Source organism: Equus asinus, chromosome 2 (genome assembly GCF_041296235.1).
Source record: "Equus asinus isolate D_3611 breed Donkey chromosome 2, EquAss-T2T_v2, whole genome shotgun sequence".
In the NCBI taxonomy this organism is placed as follows: Eukaryota; Metazoa; Chordata; class Mammalia; order Perissodactyla; family Equidae; genus Equus; species Equus asinus.
This window is the reverse complement of record NC_091791.1, coordinates 153889590-153911022: the sequence shown is the minus strand read 5'-3', so window position 1 is coordinate 153911022 and position 21433 is coordinate 153889590. Positions and strand designations below refer to the sequence as shown.

The window sequence follows — 21433 nt, the reverse complement described above, 5'->3', positions numbered from 1 at the left end:
AAGTAAATTGACTTGAACAAGAAGTGTAACTGATTTTTAGCCAGTTAGAGGGTTTAGTTACTTAAATGGTGCTGTGAGTTTCTAACAAAAGAGCTATTACTAATTACAGGAAGCACAAATCATCTCAAAATAAACATCCAATATCTGGGATCGCCCAGGTATTAAATATATATTTTCAAAAATAGTCACTTCAGTTAACAATGACAACTACTCCAGTTGAACATGTGCAAGGAGTCCTTGTATTGTTTCCAGGCTGAGTTTACTTTGCAACTGGAAAAGGCTGTTTTTGAAAATGTTATTGGGGTCAGGCACAGAATGATAGCTAAAAATAAATAATTGTAGCAAATATTTACAGAGCTCTCTCAACATTCCTGTACTGCCCGGGCAACTTTGTGTCAGTATAATCTCCTGTAACCCTCACGATAAGGCCATGAGGCAGGTTCTACAAGTATCCTCATTGCACAGGTGAGGCTACAGAGACACAGAGAGGTTGAGTAACTTAGCCAGAGTCATCCAGGTATTTCCTGGGGGAACCAGGAGTCAAACCCAGGGACTCTGATTCCAGAGCCTGTGCTTTTACCCACTGCACTGCACCATTTGTACACCAGGATGGTGGGATTACAGGTGATTCTGATTTTCTTTTTGATCTAAAAAAATTTTCTAAGTGTTCTACAATGGATATACATTATTTTTCTGATTAAAAAAACCCATGTAAAACATTATTGGTCCCTATGTGACTAGGCTAACGATATTATTGAAGAGGGCATTCCTTTTCTTCTATAATGGTGTTTACAGCTAGGGTTTGGATTTCTAGTGCTTTCCAGCCTATCGTCCCCTCAAGAAACCCTGAGGGTGAAGCAGCATTTTTGCCACTACACAGTCCCTTGGGAGACCCTCGCATCCCTCACCCCCCGCCGTGTGCTTCCCAGAGCAGTGGGAACACGCTGGCGGGAAAACAAGTCAGACTAAGGCTTAGCTCCTGGTGCCTCCCCTACCTCTCTCTCTTCTCTAGCTGGCTTCCTCCTCCTCCGAGCGGACCCGACACACCGTGGGGGTGGGGTGGGGTGGAGTGGGGTTGAGGGGGTCTAGGCTCCTGCTGGGTGTGGGAAGGGGCTGATAGCAACCCCTTCCCAGAGATCCAAAAAGGTTGCCCAGAGAAGATAAACACTGCGGCCTCCGTACTGGCACAGGTGTCCCGAATTTGCCTCTTCTTGTGGAGGTTCACTGTGTGTGCACCGCAAAGCGTTCAGCGGGTAATGGTCACCTTTTGGAGAACGTAATTGGCTACAAGAAAACCCCTGCGGTTACCGAGTTCCCTGCCTCACTGTGCCTGGCCTGAAGGGGGTCTGGCCACTCAGCGTACCACAATTTAAATAAAATCAAGGACCGAATCCGTCCTGGGATGGGCTTGGTGTTGTTTCTCCTCTATCTCCTCTCTTGACTTCTTCGCCCTTTGGAATTGAGTCCAACACCCTGTGAATTAATTTTCCTGTGCCTGTTTCCTCCTAAAATAAAAAAGCTAACCTTCAAACTTGACTCTCCATCCTCTGGGGGATGTTGTGCAGATAACGATGGGGCAGGTGGGGGCCACGTGACCCCAAGGGCCCCTCGCATCACAGCGTTACACCATACCGTGGATGGGGAACAGAGAATGACTCTGCTCGAACAGTTAGCTGGATGAACGCTGTTGTGGCTTTTGGTCAGACGAGCAAGCAAAAGGGAAAATTGAGTTTCATTTCTCATTTTCCATCTCAGAGTAAAAATTAGGTTAAGAAGCAGGTCTGAGCCCTAGAAAAAGACAGCAACATTACACGGCACTTTAGGCTCTTGGCGGAGAGAGAAGTTGGTGGAAATTACCAAGAAAAACCTAAATGTCCTGAGCCTGGCTCAGCCATTTCACTTGGCTGGGCCTCAGTTTCTATATCTATCAGACGCGTCAGATGATCAATTAGGATTCTTTCCAGATCTTAAATTAAAGTTAGATATAGTGGTTCTGAATATTAAGCTTTTCTGAAATAAAAAGTCAAATTCTCAGGAAAATCAATTTAGTGTCTGTATATAGACATCAACTAGTTACAACCAGAATAAGAATGTAAAACTGTTCAGATGGCTACAGGTATACTCAGTGACGAACTCTAAATGATACGATTAACAAGTAACAAGTTTCATTTTACTCTATGTGTTCCACTGGACTCATGTGCCATGGTATTTGGGGCTCATCTGGAGGTTCTTGCCTGTTTCCACAGGGGTAGTTAGTTGCCCTCAAAATTTCTTTGTCATTGGATTCCAAACAACTCTATGCTGAAATAAAGCACCAGAAGAAAAGTCACAGAATCTGAGACCTTCAAGGATGCTTAAGAGGTCATCAGATTCAACCCTCTAATATTATTATTAACAGAATCCAGGAATCTAGTGTGACGCACATGGAAACTGCCCATTCCTCATTTTCAAGTGGGCTTTGTGTACCTCAGGCAAGAAAGTCTCATACAATACGTCTATAAATCAGACAGAGTCAGCCTGTACTTGTATCGGATTTTCTTGAGGCAAAATGCCAGTGGTATACAGACTCCACCCAAGTATGAGGAGGCCCCCTTGACAATGCCTCTTGTCATTTTGTGGTTCAGAAAGGCAAAAAGACAACATTTCTACAAACCAACTTTTCTAAGGAGAAATGTTAAACCAAGAGGACAAGAGCCTCGAGATCAAAAAAGGGCTTGCTAGCAACTTGTGAGCCTGAAGACCCCGCCCTGCCCTGTTCCTCCTTTCAAACATTCCCAGGGTTGTGTCCTTGTTCTGTGGGCATCTGGACGACAGCCAGTCATGAAGACAGGCTCCAACAACTAAGTTATCAGCTCACTCGCTCCTGAAGCCAAACTATTACTCATAGATAGTTATTTCTGGGTTTACGTCACAGATGGAAAGACAGATCAAGTCAATGGGGATCATGTGAGGCCACATTTGGCTCTTCCTTAAAAAAAATGACTCACTCACTTTATTAAATAAAAGTCCATGTAGTTACCAATGGTATTTTAAAATGGTCAAATACCTCCAGAAATGAAATACTTTGAAAAGATTTTTAAATGTGAAAAGATGCTCAACCACACTAACAATGAGAAATGAAAATCAGAATTATAATGACATGCCATTCACCTATCAGAAAATGCAAAGATAAAGTGCAGATAAAGAAAAAAAAAATCTGGAATGCCCTGAGTTTGGGAGAATGTGTGGGTCATTGGTGGGAATGTAAACAGGTCCATCTTCTAGAAAGGACATTTTGGCATCAGCTAACACGGTAAAAAAAATCACAGCTCCTTTTGATTCAGCAATTCCACTCCTAGGAGTGTATCTTATGGTTACATTTGCACATTACTGTACACATGTGTATACTTGCACTGTATGTGCAAAACCATCTACATTCACTGTGGCACTGTTTGTAACAGCAAAAGGTTAGAAACAGCCTGAAATGTCATCCATCAAAAGGAGACCAGCTATTAATTCTGGCACATTTATACGATGGAATAAGGAGGCAGCTCGAAAGTCCTGACAGGGACATGCTCCAAGATTTACTGCTAAGTGGAAAAATCTTGGTGCAGAGCAGTGTGGAGGGGACCCTCCCACGCTGGGAGGAACCCTGAGAGACTGCTGACAGGCTTTGTTCTGGAAGAGGATCTGGGGGATGCGGGTGGGATAAACGCTCTTCATTAACTTTTCCTAACTTGAATTTTTCGTCCCAAGCATGTGCACACTTTACACGGAACGGTGGTACTCCTCATGAGTACTGGCGAAAGGTGAGATGCTGCACAAATGGGCTGCCTTGTGCTCTGCATCATGGTTTGGATTCAAACAGGAGGTGGTTTTGAGAAAGAGACTAAAAAAAATCTAGGTGAATTGGAGGTTTCTTGAGGAAAGTGTGTTATGACACATGTGAGAAATATCCCCAGACACCAGAAAGAGGGTGATGGCAAAAATCAGAAAAGTGACAAGAGTGGGGCCCTGGGCCACAGGAGAACACCTCCCACGGGTTCACCCAGCTCCATGCCTTGGTGAATTCTCCTGGCACTCTTCCATAGCTCCACTGTCAAGTCCAAATATTTCCTTTATCTTTCCCCTGCCTTTTTTGGGGCCTTGGAAGAGCAAGGCCCTCGCTGGTCAGAGTTCTAGGACTTGGCCACCATTGGCTGTCTCTGGGGGAACTCTGGAGCACTTGGCCAAGCTGACCCCGCAATCCTGGTTGGCCTACTCTGGGACCACCCCAATTCCATGAAATGAGCAAAGACCACCATCACCACCAGTTATTCAACACGACTCTAGGCCAAATGGTATGGACATGCTATGTCACTTTATCTTCAGACAACTCTGGGAAGCAGAAGTCCCTCATTTTATAAAAGTGTAAACTGAGGCTCAGAGGGGCCCACAGGGAAGTGGGGGTCCTGGTATCCGAGCTCAGCTCAGCCTCCTCCAGGGCCCACAGAGAGTTTGCCTGCACCTCACCACCTCCCTCTCTGCTTCCCTGGAAAACAAAGATGTCCTGCAGGGGCTGCTATTCTCGGCGTGTTCCTGCTGCAGGGGCTGCTATTCTCGGCATGTTCCTGCATCCACTCAGCGCCTCCCCGCCAGGCACCAGGGCAGCAAACCTGACCCGGTCCACGCCTCGGGGCCTCTCACCCCTTGCACTTCGGTATTCACACCTACTATTCAGACCCTCACAAGATCCAACTCCGTGAGGGACAGTGCTTTTCTTCTCATGTTACAGAGGAGGAAACTGAGGCTCACAGAGGTGGAATAACTTGCCCAGGGCACCCGGCTGGAAAGTGGAAGAGCTAGGGAAATGGAAAAATGTCTCCAGCCAGCGTTTCTCGGCATTACACTGCTCCTCTCCCGCCTAGAATCCATATGATCTATGCTTCCCACCCTCCGGACTGGGGGTCCCCCACTGGGGCACGGTGATTTTGGGGAGAGGGCTTTTGCCACACATAGCAATAGAGATGGAGGCTGCATGACAAGCACATAATAGCATCACAGCAGTGAAGTTATTAAACATTTGAAAACGCGAAGGAGAAATCTTTTTAAAACCTCTTCTTTATTTTTCTTTAGAGGTTCCTAAAAATTCTAACTCCCCAAGAAGCCTAGAATGGTTTGGGGGTGCTCCTACGTGGAGCAAAGGCACAGGCAGGGGACAGCATCAGGCCAGGACGCCCTGTCAGACACCCACGAGGCTGATGCAATAGCAGTCACCCGGTCATCAGGGTGGGGTAAAGCCACCTCTGCTCCCTTTAAAAGCCCTCACCTGGGAGGATGTTGGTTAGTCACAGAGCCCAGCCCAGTGCCGGGCCACCCCTCACCCGACTCCGAACCTCCCCGCCCGCCTCGCTCACATTCTCCAACCTGTCCTGTAAGCGGGCAGCACTCACACTGGTGAGACGGAGACGGGAACTCAGCTCAGGTCTGTTCTGGGGGGTCTTCCAAGTGTGTGATCGTCTTTTCTTTCACTTGGTTTGGAGGCGGCAGAGCAGATAGCAAAGGGGCAGACTCCATACCGCCCCATATCCCTCAAAGTGGGGACCTCCTGCATCAGAACCGCTGGACAGGCAGCCCTCTGAGCATCCTCCTCCCAAAATGGTTTGCGCTTGAGGCCAGGAAGCAGTGTATCAACACGTTCCCGGAGCCTGAGAATCACTGCTCTGAGCTCAGTGCATCATTCACAGACGTATCGACTCCCTGACAGAGGAGGAGCCAAGGGGGAGGGTGAACCTGAGAATGGGTACCACACAAGAAGTGACAGTGACAGCCTGGTGTCAGGGAAGAGAAAACCAACCAACCAAAGGAACCCACACAAACTGAGCAATAGACCCAGGGCAGTTCCGTTCTGGCCCTGTAGGAGAACACCCGGGTTCACAGCTATATTCTGGGTAATCTGGAGAAAGTTAAAAAAGATCATCCTTCAGCGGCTTCCCGTTCCTCTCAGAATAAAATCTATGCGGCCCTTCCCCAGTGGATGCTCCAGGAAGGCAGTGACAGCGTCCACCTGCTGCTGCTAAAATGAAAGCGCCTGGTACCTGACACACAGGATGTGTTCCAGAGATGGACCAGGAGGCACCTAGTAGAGTGTGGGAACGGCAAACATTCTGTGTAAGAAAACCTCTTCCCTTCCTCACTATCCTTTGAATGAGAAGGCAGGGCGGTGTGTACTGTCTTTCCCAAAGATTCCCATCAAAAATCGCTCAAGGAAGAAAACCCAGGAGGTTTGGTGTTTGTAGGGGAAAAGTGTCAATTATATGGAAACTTGCCCAACGTAGTATCCTTTCCCAGTGCTGCCTTCTCAGTGTTGTGTGTGAGTGCAAGAGAGAGAGAGACTGACTGACTGACTGACTGACTGCCTGCCTGCCTGCCTGCCTGCCTGCCTGCCCGCCTGCCCACCTGGCAGGGGTATGTCCCTGGTTTGTGTCCTCGTCTCTTGCTGTTAACAGCACACGCTCTGGAACGAGGCTGTCTGGTTTGCATCCCACTCAGCCACTTCTAGCTGCTTTGGTTATCAGTCACCTTAAAATGTAGTGGCTTCAACAACAACTTATTATTTCCTCTGGTCTGAGGTTGACTGGGCTCAGCTGGGTGCTTCTTGATTGGGGTCTGTCCTGAGCTGACAGACGGCAGTTGAGGCTGGAACCACCTGAAGGCTCAGCTGAGCTGGTCGTCCACGATGACGTCCTCCCTCACACCTCAGCTGGGCTAGCTGGGACGGCCCCAGGCGGCGCCAGCCTCTCGGCCTCTCCGTGTGACTAGCTTGGGCTTCCCTCACAGTTTGGTAGTCTCAGGGTTGAACTTTCTAGATGGCAGTTGGCCTCCCCAGAACAAACATGTCAAGAGATCCAGGTAGAACCTTCAGAGCTTCTTACGACTTAGACTTGGGAAATCATGAGGCATCAGTTGTGCTGAAGTCTACTGAGCAAAAAGTGAGTCAGAAGGCCATCCCAGGTTCGAGGGGAGGAGACTGCACTGGGGCGTGAACACTGGGAGGCGCGGTTCATGGCGGTGGGGGCGGCGGGAGGAGAAGGCATCTTTTGAGACCAGCTACCACGCTTGCTATAGGACTGGGGGTGAACTACTAACCCTCTTTCCGCCTCGGTCTTCTCTCCTATAAAATGGGATAATAGTTCCTACCTCACAGAGCTTTTGTGAGGAGCGAATGAATTAATAATATACGGAAAGCACTTAACAATGCACTGTGTAAGCATTACCTATTATTATTACTACCTAAAAGAGTAAGGAGCAAACCTTTTCTCTGATTCAACTCTGTATCCCAATGTCTGTGCTTTACGATCATGAGCTGCTCCACATGGAAAGTAAGAGAAGTACCCTTCTCTCCACCAAAAATAATTTTGTTTTTCATTTAAAAGTCCAGGTAGGTTTAAAGTTTGGGTAGAAGCAGTCATTTCTCATGATCAAGTATGCATTTAAAACATTAAGAGAAACTAAAAATAGCTGCCAGGACTTGGTGAACGCCATTCTGAGTCAGGGTGATGACTCGCTCACATCAGGGGCAGAAGCAGCAACACTTGGGGTGTGGAATTTCCCGTGGCACCAGCGGAAAAGGAGCCATGAATGTGTTTGTCAGCTAACTTCCCTGAAACAAAAAGAAACCAGGATTTCCTGCTGGAGGCCCGAGAAGTGAGTGATGTCCAAGGCCTCAGAACCCAACCTCAGGCTGGCCTTTGCCTGGCCAGAAAACAGGATCTGCAGACTAATCACCAGCCGTCGGCCCCAGCCCCGGGGGGTGGAATGCTTTTCTGTTGCTGCCAAATTCAAACAAAGCTCAGAAACAAGTCCCTGAGCTCAAACTCTAAATATAAAAATGGCTTCATGATCCAGCCTGCGGACATATGTTCCAGTCTATAGAATTCTCGAACAATTCATCCTCTGCCTCACACCCCTCAGTATTCCACGCAGCCTTCAGGACAAAACCCAGTCTCCTGACATGTGTGTGCACCCGCCATACACCCAAGTTCCAGTCATGCACACACTCGCATTCCTCCAAAGGGTCCTGAGCTCATGCACCTCCCCCTGTTCTTGCACGCACTCTTTCTGCCGCCTGGGAGAGAGTAACAATAGTAGCACAGCCACGGTTATCTTTCCCTTGACTACACACCAGACAGGTGCTGTGGGAAGAGCTTCACACCATCATCTCACTTGATCCCCACCCCCGTCCTATAGGCCCTGACCTCACCCATTCACCTGGAGGCTCTGAGCAAGAAGAACTGCTTCATAAGGTCAGACGTACAGGTCAATAAAATAGAACTGAGAGTCCAGAAGTAAGCCTTCACATTTATAGTCAATTGATTTTGTGTGTGTGTGTGTGAGGAAGATTGGCCCTAAGCTAACATCTGTTGCCAGTCTTCCTCTTTTCACCTGAGGAGGATTGGTGCTGAGCTAACATCTGTGCCAGTCTTCCTCTATTTTATGTGGGATGCCGCCATAGTGTGGCTTGACAAGCCATGCTAGGTCCATGCCCAGGATCCGAACCTGCGACCCCTGGGCTGCCAGAGCAGAGCATGTGAATTTAACCACCTCGCCACTGGGCTGGCTCTGCCAAGTGATTTTTAACAAGGGTGCCAAGACAATTCAATGTACTGTCTTTTCAACAAATGCTACTGGGACAACAGGATATACATATGCAAAAGAATCAAGTTGGACCCCAACCTCACATCATATACGAAAATTAACTTAAAATGTATCAATGACCTACACGTAAATAGTACAACTATAAACCTGTTAGAAAAAAATTTAAGCGTAAATGTCCATGAGCTTGGGTTAAGCCAAAAGCACAAGTGACAAAAATTAAAATAGATAAATTAGATTTCATTAAAATCGAAAACTTTTATCCTTCAGACAACCCACAAAATAAGACAAAATATTTGCAAATCATATATTTCACTAGTATATAGGATATATAAAGAATGTTAAAACTCGACAATAGAAAGACAAATAATCCAATTTAAAAATGGGCAAACGATCTGCACACATATTTCTCCAAAGAAGATATATAAGTGGCCAAGAAAGCACATGAAAAGATGCTCAACATCATTAGCCATCAGAGAACTGCAAATTGAAATCACAATGAAATACCACTTCATACCTACTAGGATGGCTCTAATCAAAACGACAGTGTTGGTGAGGATGTGGAGAAACTGGAACCCCCATATACTGCTAGTGGAAATGTAAAATGACGCAGTCACTTTGGGAAATAGTTTGGCAGTTCCTCAAAACACTAAACACTAAGTTACCTTATGACCCAGCAATTCTGCTTCTAGGTATATACCCAAAAGAACTGAAAACATATCTTTTCACAAAAACTCATGCATGAATGATCATAGCAGCATTATTCAAAATAGACAAAAAAGTGGAAACAACTCAAATGTCCATTAACTGACAAATAAATAAAACGTGGTATATCCATACAATGGAATGCGATTCAACCATAAAAGGAATGAAGTACCGACACATGCTCAACATGGATGAACCTTGAAAACAGTATGCTAAGTGAAAGAAGCCAGATGCAAAGGCCACATATTGTATGATTCCATTTACATGAAATGTCCCGAATAGGCAAATCCATAGAGACAGAAGGTAGATTAGTGGTTGCCAGGGTCTAGGCAGAGGAGGAGAATGGGTAGCGATTGCTAACGAGTACAAGGTTTCTTTTTGGGGTGGTGAAATGTTCTAAAATTGACTGTGGTAATGGTTGCACAAGTCTGTAAACATACCAAAAAATCCCACTGAATTGTTAAAGAAAGAGAGAGAGAGAGAGAGAAGATGCAAATCCCCCCCCAAAAACTGGGCGGTGGGGGGAAGAAGAGCCCCTTCTCTTAGCAGCTTCGTTGACTGCTGCCTTCCACTCCCGTGGGGGGCTGGGGAGTCCCCCTGCTCACTGCACTTCTTGATCAGAATTCCTGTAATGCACACGGTCAGAGTGCCTTTCTTGCAGGTTCATCCACCTCGAATGAGTATGAGCACTCTGGCCAGGGCCTGTGTTTCACTCATTTTGAGAACTGGCATCCAGGACAGTGCTTGGCACTTGGTAGATAATCAATATAAATGAGTGTTGAACGAATAGTCTCGCATGCCCCTAATATTACCCATTGCTTTATACGCCATCACTTCTAAAACAGAGGAATGCCAAAAGGATCATATACACAAATCTACAAAATATCTGTCCATTATTTAAAAATTCCTTTTCCATCAAATATTTTTAAAATTGGATGATCAATTCCAGTGTTATCTCTTTTCTACTTCCAGAAGGACATATGATGTCAAAATTTAAAAGCCAATCAGCAATAAAATGACCGAGACACGTGGGAAAAGGCAGAAACACTTCTCCAAAAACAGCATATTTAGTCTCTGAACAACAAACTCCACATTTCAAAGAACGTGACAAAAATTTCTCCTACTCTGCAAGACAGATGACTTTAAGAGGCAAGAAACCAATGTAAAGGCTGATTAAACTCAGCTTTTGAAACGCTTTGGCCTTCAACAACAAAGAAAACAATAATACGATGAGATGATGAAGGTAATAATAACAGCTAACATTTCCTGAGTACTTACTATGTGCTAGGCTGGGCATTATTTTCAGTTTTCTATGTATGAACTCAGCTATAACAACATTATGTGGTAGGTACCATTATTACCTTCATTTTACAGAGAGATTATCAACTGTCCCAAGGCCACAGGGTTGGTAAATGGCTGAGCTGAACTGGAATCCAGAAGTCCAATTCTACTGTCCACAAGCTTTCCGCTTCACAACTGACGCTTCACAACTACAGTCTCTCGACTGGACCAAGGAAAGCCAACTGTCTGACTCTGAGTTTATAGACTGATTAGCGTAGGTTATAGAAGAGATGTCAGAAAAAAACATGAATAGGCAGGAATTGAAATCCATGTGTGAATATCTGATACTTGCATGTCTATTATTTTATATATCCTTTCTATATCAGGTGGGAAATATCTGAGTAGACAACGTGGTCAGCCAAAACTTGCAAAACCTTGACCTGCCCCACTCTGCCAGCCGGCTCCTTCTGAGCTTTCAGCCACAGGCCTCCCCACCTTCCAAGTGTGGCCGTCCCACCTCGCCCCTTCTCATTGAGTTCAAAGTCTTATCCTTCCTGGCAGTCATCAGTACTTACAATGATTGTATTTATTTGTTTACCTACTTTTCTTGTCTGACTCTCCCATCAGAATGTAAATTCCATAAGGGCAGTGACCATCTCCCTCTTTTTTGCCCAGTGTTTGTTGACTGAATGATAACTCTCTGTTTAGGTGATACTTTTCTTTCAGAACAATTTGGTGCATCAGTGACTGGCTGGATGACCACACTAGGCTGTGGCTACCCCAGGGCAGGGGTGGTACCTTGTTCATCTTTACACTCCCAGTTCCTGGCTGGTACCTGGCACAGAGGAGCTCAATACATCTCAAAAGAACTTGTTTATTGATGAATTGCTGTCAACCTGGAGAGCAGTCTATCGGTGTGCCTCAAGGCTCTGCCTTGGGCCCTGTCCACTCAACTTCTGGATCCAAGGGTGAAGGCTCAAGGGCATGCTGAGGAAGCCTGGGGACGCCCTGAAAGTGTGCAGCAGCCGCAGTGGACAGGGAGTGGAGCTGACAGAGCTTGAACTGTCGTGAGGCCAAAAACCCAAGAAATAAAACCAAATAAAACAATCAAGAAACCCTGCACCAACCACAGGATAGGGAGCTGGGGACACGAGCAGCACCTACAATAAGGGCCACGTGTCCAGTGAGCTCAGGTGACCGTAGTCTGGTCACACCAAGGTCACATGATGTGGTCCGGAGCTGTATCTGTGGTCGTGTGATGACCCGAAGGAGAGAGGGGATAGGGCTGCCTCACAACTCCCTCTCCGAAATGATTATTTCTACTCGTATTTATAAGGCCTGAACTTCCTTGTTCCAGCGCTACCCGGCAGGCCCCTCAGAAACTCTTCATGAAGTCCAGCGCTGACACCTGCAGCCTTGGGCTGCGCGGTCCCCCTCAGTGACAGGCTCCACCTGCCAACACTGCCCGCTGGGAGCTGCTGGCCTCTGAAGTCTCTTCCGCTCTCAGCTCTCTCAGTGCTTCTAGGACTATCTTTGCTGCTGTGAACCTGGCTCACATCTTGCTCCACGCCTTCTCGTTCTTTCAGGGGAAAAGACTCATTCCTCTCAAGTACGGGTGTGTTTTCCTCTCTAGTCCTTCTTGTTCCCAAGGCCCGAGAGGGGAAGTCATTCTTATTTGGACATCTCTAAATGTTCTCTCTCTTTTTTCGGGCAGCCTTCAAAATCCAGCCTTTTGTCTCTCAAGTTCAATACACGTGTCAAGTAGATGTGTTTGCACTTCCCTGATGAGTATGTTTTCGTCGTCTCTCCTTTTTCTATGCCTTTATTAATGACAGGTTGGATTCCATGCCCTGTTTCCGGAGTCTGTCAATTCTTTTGTGATATGACGATTGGACATCTCAGCGGGGCTGGCAGATCCCTGAAACCGCCTGTTCACAGCTACCTGTCACTATCAGATGCCTTTTTATTCTTGAGGGCTTTCCTTAAAGTTGCAAAAGTCAGGAGGACCTAAGGCTGTCTGTATGGACATGTTTAAACATGAATGAATGTTTTTGAAGTTAATGTTATTGTCTGTGATGTTATTTGAAGCAAAGTTAGAACCCTTCCGTTTCATGCATTACTATTATTTATTGCTTTTACTAGCAGGTCATTTTCTGCCCTTTTATTTTTCACTATCTTCTCAGTTCTACTCATTGACTTATAACGAGAAGGGCTCAAACCTCAGGAGACGACACCCTCAAACTTTCACTTGACAAGCTGTTGGCCCTGGGAGAACAGGTAGATCTGGAAAATTCAGATCAAGAGTCTTTTCTTCTAGGGTTATTTACATTTTTAAAAGGGAAAAATGTTACTGTTTTTGTTATACAAGTCAAGTCTTTTGAGGCTACTGAAAACCTCATACTCTCAGGAAACCAGAGGAATAATTATTTGCTGCTAAAACAGCACCTTCCGAATGCTTTTGTGCTAAATAGATGGACAAGTACACAAGCTGCCACGTTAGAATTTTCCAGTGCTCTCCTGTCAGACAGGGACATTATGATTGGAGCCAGAACCCAGAGTTTTGTACCAAGTAGTCAGGAACACACTTGTGTTCATGCTGAATCCGGAAATAAACCCAAGATGATGTTTAAGTTCAGCATGAAATAAACAGTATTTTAGAGGGCAAACAGCTCAGGAGTCAGAATAATAAGAGACTAGGAATGAAAATAAGGATGTGTGGATAAATGTGCTCTTTTCTCGCCACATTCAGTCAAAAATGTGGATGCCATCATCGGGGCCAAGGATGTCCCCAAGCGTGATCCAAGTCAGATTCCACCCACCCACTTCAGGAAAATAATTTAGAAAATCCTAAGAATTCAAACATTCTTTTACTGGCTCCAACAAAAGAATCAAGAAAAGTCTGTGGGACTTTTAGGCAGCTCTTAGTTGATTAGAATAAAATTATTATTATAAATATGTCAGAACACGTTTATTCCCATAAAAAATGGGAATTCTTCATGTCAGCCAAGGCAGCTGCTGTGGAGTAACTAAACTCAATCTTTTGTTCCTAAACGTTTTCCGCTAACTATAATTAAACTAAGGAACATGCGAAGGGCAATGGGTTTCCATATGGAGTAGAATACTAAAAATTGCTCCAAAATCAATTATCCTACCGGGTTTTATTTATAGAGCTCCCAAATAGGAGATTTAGATAACATTTACTCCCTCCAAATGTTCTTGTTTCTCTCTGGAGCACAGAGCAGGGAGGCAGGGGGTTTAGTACCTGACTTCTAGGGTCAATGTGAAGATTCTGCAGACGAGAAGGCTGTGCCAAGACACATTCTAATTGGTAAAGGTCACTCCGAACATAAGAGTGGGTTTGCCATGTTTTGCCTCAAACCTAACACGACAAAATAGGAACCATCATGCAGAAACATCAAACGTTTCTTCTTGTCACCTATGACTTTGGCCTACAGAAGAGCAATGACTATGAAATGCCCTGTCCTCCTGGTCATCATGCTTGCCCCCTCCATGCAGCACAGAATAAGAAGGAACCAGGCTTATGATGTCATGAGAGAGAAGAATGAACAAACGAGGAAGAATGAAGCCCCCGAGAGGTGAGGTGCGTGGCTGAGCCCCAGGCTCAAAGTCCGCATTTGTGCTTCCACCACTAAGGCATCAGGACTCCTTCCTGGAGGTACATCCTCACTAGGCCATCTGGTCCCCAGAGCTCAGGGACACCTGGGCAATGCCCTGGGGGTGCCTGAGGGCTGCCAGTGGTGATGTGAGGCCAGCTCCCCAGTTCAGGTCCCTCCTTCCCCATTCCACCCACAGCAAAGCAGCACAACACTCTACCGCTCCACCTGCCATCTATCTCATCCCGTGCTGATGGGGAGAACTCTGGGTGCGGCGCAGCCAGCAGGTCTTCCTGGGGGTGCTCAGCAGTTCCCACACACTCACCACTTCCTCTTGAAGCTGCCCCGGGTGTCCAGCATGCTCTCAGCCAGGGCTGCACAGCCCTGCAGGCTAGAGGGTGGACTGGGTCCACCCAGCAGCTTCGGCCTTCAGCAACTGCCCGAAGCACTCTGAGCCTGCTCTCCAAAAGCAGCAGCTCATCAACAGTTTTTACTCTGTCCACTCTCCAGATGTCAAGCTCAGTCACCCATCTGGCCCAGCAGCTGGGGAAAGAATTCTTGTGATCGCTGGAAGGCCCCGCTCTGCGGGAGCGCCAAGGGCAAGGGCTAAGCTTCTGTCTGAGCATGATCGAAGGCAGGTTTAACTGAGACAGCAAATCCTCCATGATCAGCAGTGTCGACACGCAGCCAGGGCTCAGTATCCAGCAGCTGCTCTCACACTGCCAGCATGGAGCACACTTCAAGGAGGCTCTTTAAGTGTGCAGGAGGGACCTGCCTGATGAGACTCCGCTGGCTGAGAGCGACTCCATCAAGTGCACAAAGGGACAAGGAGAAAGCATAGCAGCCACCGCCCTTCCTCTTCCACAGATGAAACACCCCAAAGGGAGGCAAATCTCCACTAATAAAGTCAATGGGGGATGTTTCAAATATTCTACGGGTCACATTTTGTACCAACTACCTCATCCAACGTTGACATAAATGACTGGTGCAGGTGGTGCTGTGATTTATGAAGCGGGAGGGATGGAGGCCGAGAGGGGCACGTGTGAGAAGGTAGCGCTGTCGGCAACAGTCTAAGCTGAAGCAGCTCTCAAACAGTGCATGTTCTTTGGGGCTAATGTGTTGAAACTGTCAGCCGAGTGACTCCGACCACCAGCTGTGCCCAAACACTTTATGGTGCTCAAGCGGGGGAAGCCGGCTGCAATGCTTCATGCTGTCATTGTCTGCAGCTCCCGATCCTGCCCCTTCAGCTGCTGTGTCTGTCAGGGTGGCCGGGACCGGTCAACTGGTTGGAACCATATTTGCTATTTCTGTGCTAGGATGTGAGTAAGTACATGCCATGGCAAGTCAGACAAGGATATGAGTCAGATTATCATAAAGTGTTGAAAAGAACTGATCTTGAAAGCATCCTGAGAGCATCACGCTGTGCTCCACCACTGGCAAGGAGCTACAGTCTGAAGACACTTACAAGTACTAAGCAAAGGAGAAACCCCAAAGATCACTGATGATTAGAATTGGCCAAAGGTCTACAAACGAAAAGAAATGGAAAAGGCTGAAGCCAAAATCTAGAGATCTTAAAACTCAGAGGTAAACGTATGATTTCACTCACATGTGGAAGATAAACACACACATGGATAGAGAGCAGATCAGTGGTTACCAGAGGGGAAGGGGGCGGGGAGTGGGCGAAAGGGGTAAAGGGGCACATATATATGGTGACTGATAAAAACTAGACTATTCATGGGGGAGCATGATGCAGTCTATACAGAAACTGATATATAATAATCTATGCCTGAAATTACACAATGTTATAAACCAATATGACCTCAACAAGATAATTAAATTTTAAAAATTCAGAAGTAAAAAGAAAGATTTATTACCAGGACCACATGTTTCTCCAGCATACTTCGGTCAGACATTTAGAGATAGCAAAACCTGGGCAGGTTGGAAAAGCTGTGGAACATGACGGTTTTATTTTCCATTTAAAACAAAACATTTTATCTGAGAGCAACTTTTATGAGGCCAAATTAGTGGTCCTAAACTGACTCTTAAAAAAAAAATCTATTGGCACTGAGGTGTAAACATACAAAAAAGATGTCTATCTGTCACACTATTTGTAAGAGTGAAAAATTATTAACCATCACAATATTCACGAATTAGTTAAACTATGTTATGTCCCTTTGATGGAACCTAATCAGCTGTTAAAAAGAATAAAGTAATTTGAATATACTGGCACGGAATGATGTCTGCGAGAGACTGCTATGATGAAAACAAGTCATAGAAAATGTGCATGGTCATGGCATTTCTGTTCTGTGTATGCACAGGAAAAAGTCTCTAAGGAGCCAGAGAAAACCATTAATAATTGTTATTTGTGACAGAGAGACATTTTTGTATACTCTTGTTCATTGCTTGAATCCTTTACAATAAATGTTACTTTTCTATCAGAAAATAAAACCAACAAAGATGTTTATGAGAGAAGAATAGCATTAACCTGGCTTTTTCTATAAGAGCGATGTTCTTGGAGGCCTCAGCTCCTAATGGCCCGAGTCCCTGATGGAATGGGTGAAGACCCAGCGAGGTAGTGAGAGCTCTGGGAGTCCCTGGTGGCTTCAGGTCAGCATTTCTGAAACACCACCAGGAAGAATGGCTCATAGACCTCGGAAGCCCTTTCTTTATCCCTGTCACAGGACTCTTGCCTTCTGGCTCCCGGCATGTCCTACAGCCTGTGTAACTGTGCTTTTGCTTCAGGAGTGCTGCGGGAGTTCACGGCCTGGCCCTGACCCACGGCCGTGACACAGACAGGTCACCGCTCAACCTTGGCATGCCACCACGTCCCAACATGGTTCGACTGATGTGCTGTTCAACAGGCTGTGAAGAGTTATCAGCGAGAAGTGACAGCAGCAGTTCATCTGCTCTATCTTCTCCCTGCCAGCAAAACATGAGGAACGATCCTTTGTTTCAAGGGCCAGGGTGAGGGGAACTTGACCTGTCGCTGTGACGCAGGCATCATCCCAGTGCACTTCCGGGCAGGAATTTCTGTAAGTAAACTGTGTCCTCTGGTTGGCCCTGATGGCCCCTTTCTCCAGGAGGGTGGGAGGGACAGCAGGCCCATCTGCTTAATCAGAATGCATGGGTCTGGAAATAGCTACTGCCTCAGCCTTGCTTTCTGAAGGCTGAAGGAGCCCAGACGTCGCTATTCTTCACAAGCATTTCCAGTCTCCCTAGATCGCCTCTGAACACTTTCTCAACTCTGCTTCCCTTGGGTGATTCCTATTCATCCTCCAGATTCTGGCTCACATGTCATTTCCTCTGGGGAGCCTTTCGCAACACCCCAAGGCCAGGCCAGGTCCCCTTACACCCTGATATGCGGTCCCCATCACCGAGTGCTGGTCCCAGCTCTTATTTTCCATTTTTTTCAGTGACAACTTGATTAACGTCTGTCTCCCTCACTAGAACATAAGCCCCTCGAGGGCAGCAATGGTACCTGTTTTTGCTGATCCCCAGTGTGCAGAACACGGTCCAGGGCCAAGCAGATACCAGCAAAGCTCAGTCAGTGGAAGGCGCCGCAGAGGCAGCCAGGCTGGAGCATGTGCCAGGCGGGAGTGGGCAGAGGAGCTGGGAGGGCTTCTCTCCCTTGCAGTGACGAGCTCACCTCCTCTATTTTTGTCATGTGTGTCCAAGTGAATGGTCAGCAAGCGATACGTCCCCTCTTAAAGTCTGAAGATTTATCTGAGGTGGGTACTAGCAGTAGACAACAGTATTTAAAGGAATTAAGGTTATGGCTAAGGCTCCAGAAAGTTTCTCCATTGAAATGGCAGAACCTTGGATGCTCTAACTCCCTGGTTATTTCTTGGGGCCCCTTCAGCTCTGGACCCCAGGGCTGCTCAGGGATGCTGGGGGTGTCCTGGAGGATGGATAGGATACAACAGGGATACAAATCCTCCACCAACATGAGAGAGAGTCTCAGCCAGCACTGGGGGAGGACGGGGTGGGGTGGGCACTGACCTCGGCTGATGCGCTGCTTCTCCCCAGACAGGATCCCAGGGCTGTCGATGATGCTGATGCTCTTCAAGACCTGATTGGGCAGCTGGGAGCACATGAATCTGGAAGACAGGGACCAAAGGTGGGATGAGACACTGCGCATCACAGAGCGGTCTAACTGCGGAGCTCCCCGCCTCTCTGGGCTGCTGACATCCTCTGTCAGGTGGGGACTCGCAGGAGACTGACGCACCTCTGCTGGTGCTCCGGAGACCAGATGCTGGACCACAGGGCAGGTGTGGCAGGGTGCCCTGGCATCTGCTGCTACCTGCTGCCGGGTCCCTTACTGTTAAGTGTGATTTTAGCTAACATTTAGTGGAAGCTCAGGTATTTTACAAACATCATCTCATTTGCTCCTCATATTAACCTCATGAGGAAGAAATTACTGTTAACCTCAGAGAGGTTGAGTCACTTGCTCACTGTCACTCAGAGCTGGACCTTAAACCCAGGTCAGCCTGACTCCAAAGCCCACCAGCGTCACCTGCCCTCCTCCGTGATGCTCCTGGCCCAGCATGCCGGGCTCCTCCTCCCAGCGAATCCCAGGCCTCCCCAGGGTCACTGCCTCACTGGGTTGGAGCATCCCTAACATGACAGTGGAGGTACTGGGGCCTGTTTTCACTGTCTGATGCCTCAGGGACTCAGCATCCAGCCTGGCACCTGCTGTGGCTTGAGGCTCAGGGTGGGGCATGCACCTGTGGGCAACACCCCAAGTCCTCCGGGTGCCTCGGAGTCCTAGGGGTGCCCTAAGAGCAGAGGAAGGGGCGGGGTGGGGGAAGACCTTGGCCAAGCTTCTCCAAGCTGTCTTCCTTGTCCATCACTTCCCCGATACCACCTCCTCCTTCTCATCTCAACCCCCCTCCTGTGGCTGCCCTGGTGTCGGCCTCCTGGAAGCAGAGCGGAGTGGCAGGAAAATCGCGGCCTGTGGGTCAGCAGATCTGGGGTCAGGTTCAGCTCAGCCTGTGCCAATAACTTGCTGTGGGATCCTGGACAAGAGGTTTCCCCTCTCTGGGCCTTAGTTTCCTCACGTGTAAATGGAGACATCCGGACCAGGGCCTGGCGAGGTCTTTTTTAGCTTTAACACTGCGTAACTGAAGTAGCTGAGGGAAGTGCTCCGTTATTCCACCCCTGGCAACAGAGCCCGAGGCGGTTCGCTCCTAGGCACTGTGTGTGTTATAAGGCATAAACTGTAGAGTGCCTCTCCTTTTCCTGGACAGCCACGCGTTGCTTAATAAGGGGCATGTGTCCTGAGAAATACATCATAAGGAGATTTCATCATTGTGTGAATACCATGAAGTGTGTTACACAAACCTGGATGGTATAGTCTGCTATCCACCTAGGCTATGGGGTACGAATCCTATGGGACCCTGTCCTGTATGTGGTCCGTCATTGACTGAAACATTGTTATGAGGCGCCTGATTGTACCGTAAGCAGCTAACTTCTGCATCTGTGTGGGCAGAAAGCTTGGAAAGCTCAATTCTTCCATTCAGGGGAACTGGTGGGATTACTCAGAAAGTAAATATGCTGGGAATGCAGGCCAGGGAGGCCTGCCCGGCCTTCATGGCGCACACGTGGACAGCAAGCCCCACGGACAGGGTGGGGACATAGCTGGAGGAGCAGGGGTGGGCAACCCCGAGCAAGAGGTACAGTTCCCAACATTTCAAAATAACTTTCTTTGAAGGTGCTCGGGACAAGTTTCTCATACTGTCTTTCCTGTATTTTCAAGGCAGCCCAGGAAGATAAGGAAAAGAAACACCGTTATTCAATTCTCTAGAATTGGGGTAGGAACAGAGTTCTGAGCACATCTATGGCGGCCCACATTTCTTGTCAGTAATGATTCAGTCTCTTATCATAGTCCCGTCCTTTTTATCAGACGGCTTGAGACCTTTGGCAATGTGAAAAAAATTGCACATATGTGAAACCATTTTATGTAAAATATTCCTGTGAGAGGCTGATCTTTTTCCAAAAACACACGCTCACACTCGATATCAATTTTTCCAAAACATAAAACCCCTGGATTCTAGTGTGAAGTTAACAGAAAGATTCAAAATTTATAAACTGTCCACTCCCTCTGTGCAAAGCAACGTTTCAACAATTCTCAAGCCTCCTGATGTGAAAGCCAAGGCGAAATGTGTGAGCTACAAAACAAGATGCGGTCCGACGTGGTGACATTACCACACAATAAACAAGGGAGCAGGCGAGGGGCCAGGACAGATAACTGTGGTGGGGGAAAGAGGAGGACCAGGGGGAGGAGGGAGGGCGGAAGGGGAGGAGGGGGAAGGAGGGAAGAGGAAGGGGGGGGAGGGAGGAAGGAAAGGGGGTTGGGGAGGGGGAGGACGAGGAGGAGGAGGAGCAAGCTCTCCAGGGGCACCCCAAGAGAGGGTGGTTGGGGTTGTGTGTGCAAAGCTGGGCTCCACTCCATGACAGAAAGTAGGGGGGCATGTTGGGCGGGTGGGCAAGGGAGCACAGAGCACAAGTTAGCTTTCAGACCCCCGTGTGGGGGCATAGCTCATGCTCTAGGGGTTAGAACCACATGTTTTCTTAAATAGTTATGCTGTAATCAGAAAAAAACCCTAATGCAATGCTGTTAGAGCGATCTTGTCTTACTTTGAGGCTCTAAGAGAGGAAGGGGAGAGCAGGTTACTTATTAGGTACACCACAGTCAGCACGGGTCAGTCCCTGCTTTGGTCTGTCTGCTGAAATGTTCCTAAGCACAGATTTGCTGTCCCAAGATGGATTTCCTACTCCTCCCAGAGGGACTAACATAAAATGCGCCCATGCCTCGCTGTCTACATTTCACAGGAAATATTCAGACATGGGCTGGTGAAGCCCAGGAGCCTCACGTAAGCTTTTATGAAGTGTCTCCCTCACCCAGGGCTGACCTGACACACTCTGTTTTCTCATAGAAGGAGGGGAGGAGCGGACCAAACCCTACGCTGGGCCCCATTCCGTCACCCACCCCAACCAAGGAAGGCTCAGGGGTTGCAGAAAGCGGGTAGCTAAGGGAATGGTCTGGGCTGTAAGGTCTTGGCCAGTGGCTAGGAGTCCCGCCCACAGGAGAAGGAGGAGGTGAGAGGAATAGAGTTCTTAAAATTGCCTCCGGACACTAACATTCTGATTCAATGATCAACATTTTAAAAAAACAGGCAGTCCCTTAATACTGCTTTTGATTTCCAAACAATATAGTGATA

At 47.4% G+C, this 21433-nt stretch overlaps 1 protein-coding gene across 1 annotated transcript in view; it reads right to left on the bottom strand.

The window, feature by feature from the left end:
* Window positions 1-21433, bottom strand: part of EHD4 (EH domain containing 4) — a 74139-nt gene that overhangs the window by 28301 nt on the left and 24405 nt on the right. The window contains exon 3 of the mRNA XM_014857326.3: window positions 18213-18310. Within this exon, the coding sequence (XP_014712812.1) occupies window positions 18213-18310 (98 nt within the window). The remainder of the gene's footprint in view (window positions 1-18212; window positions 18311-21433) is intronic.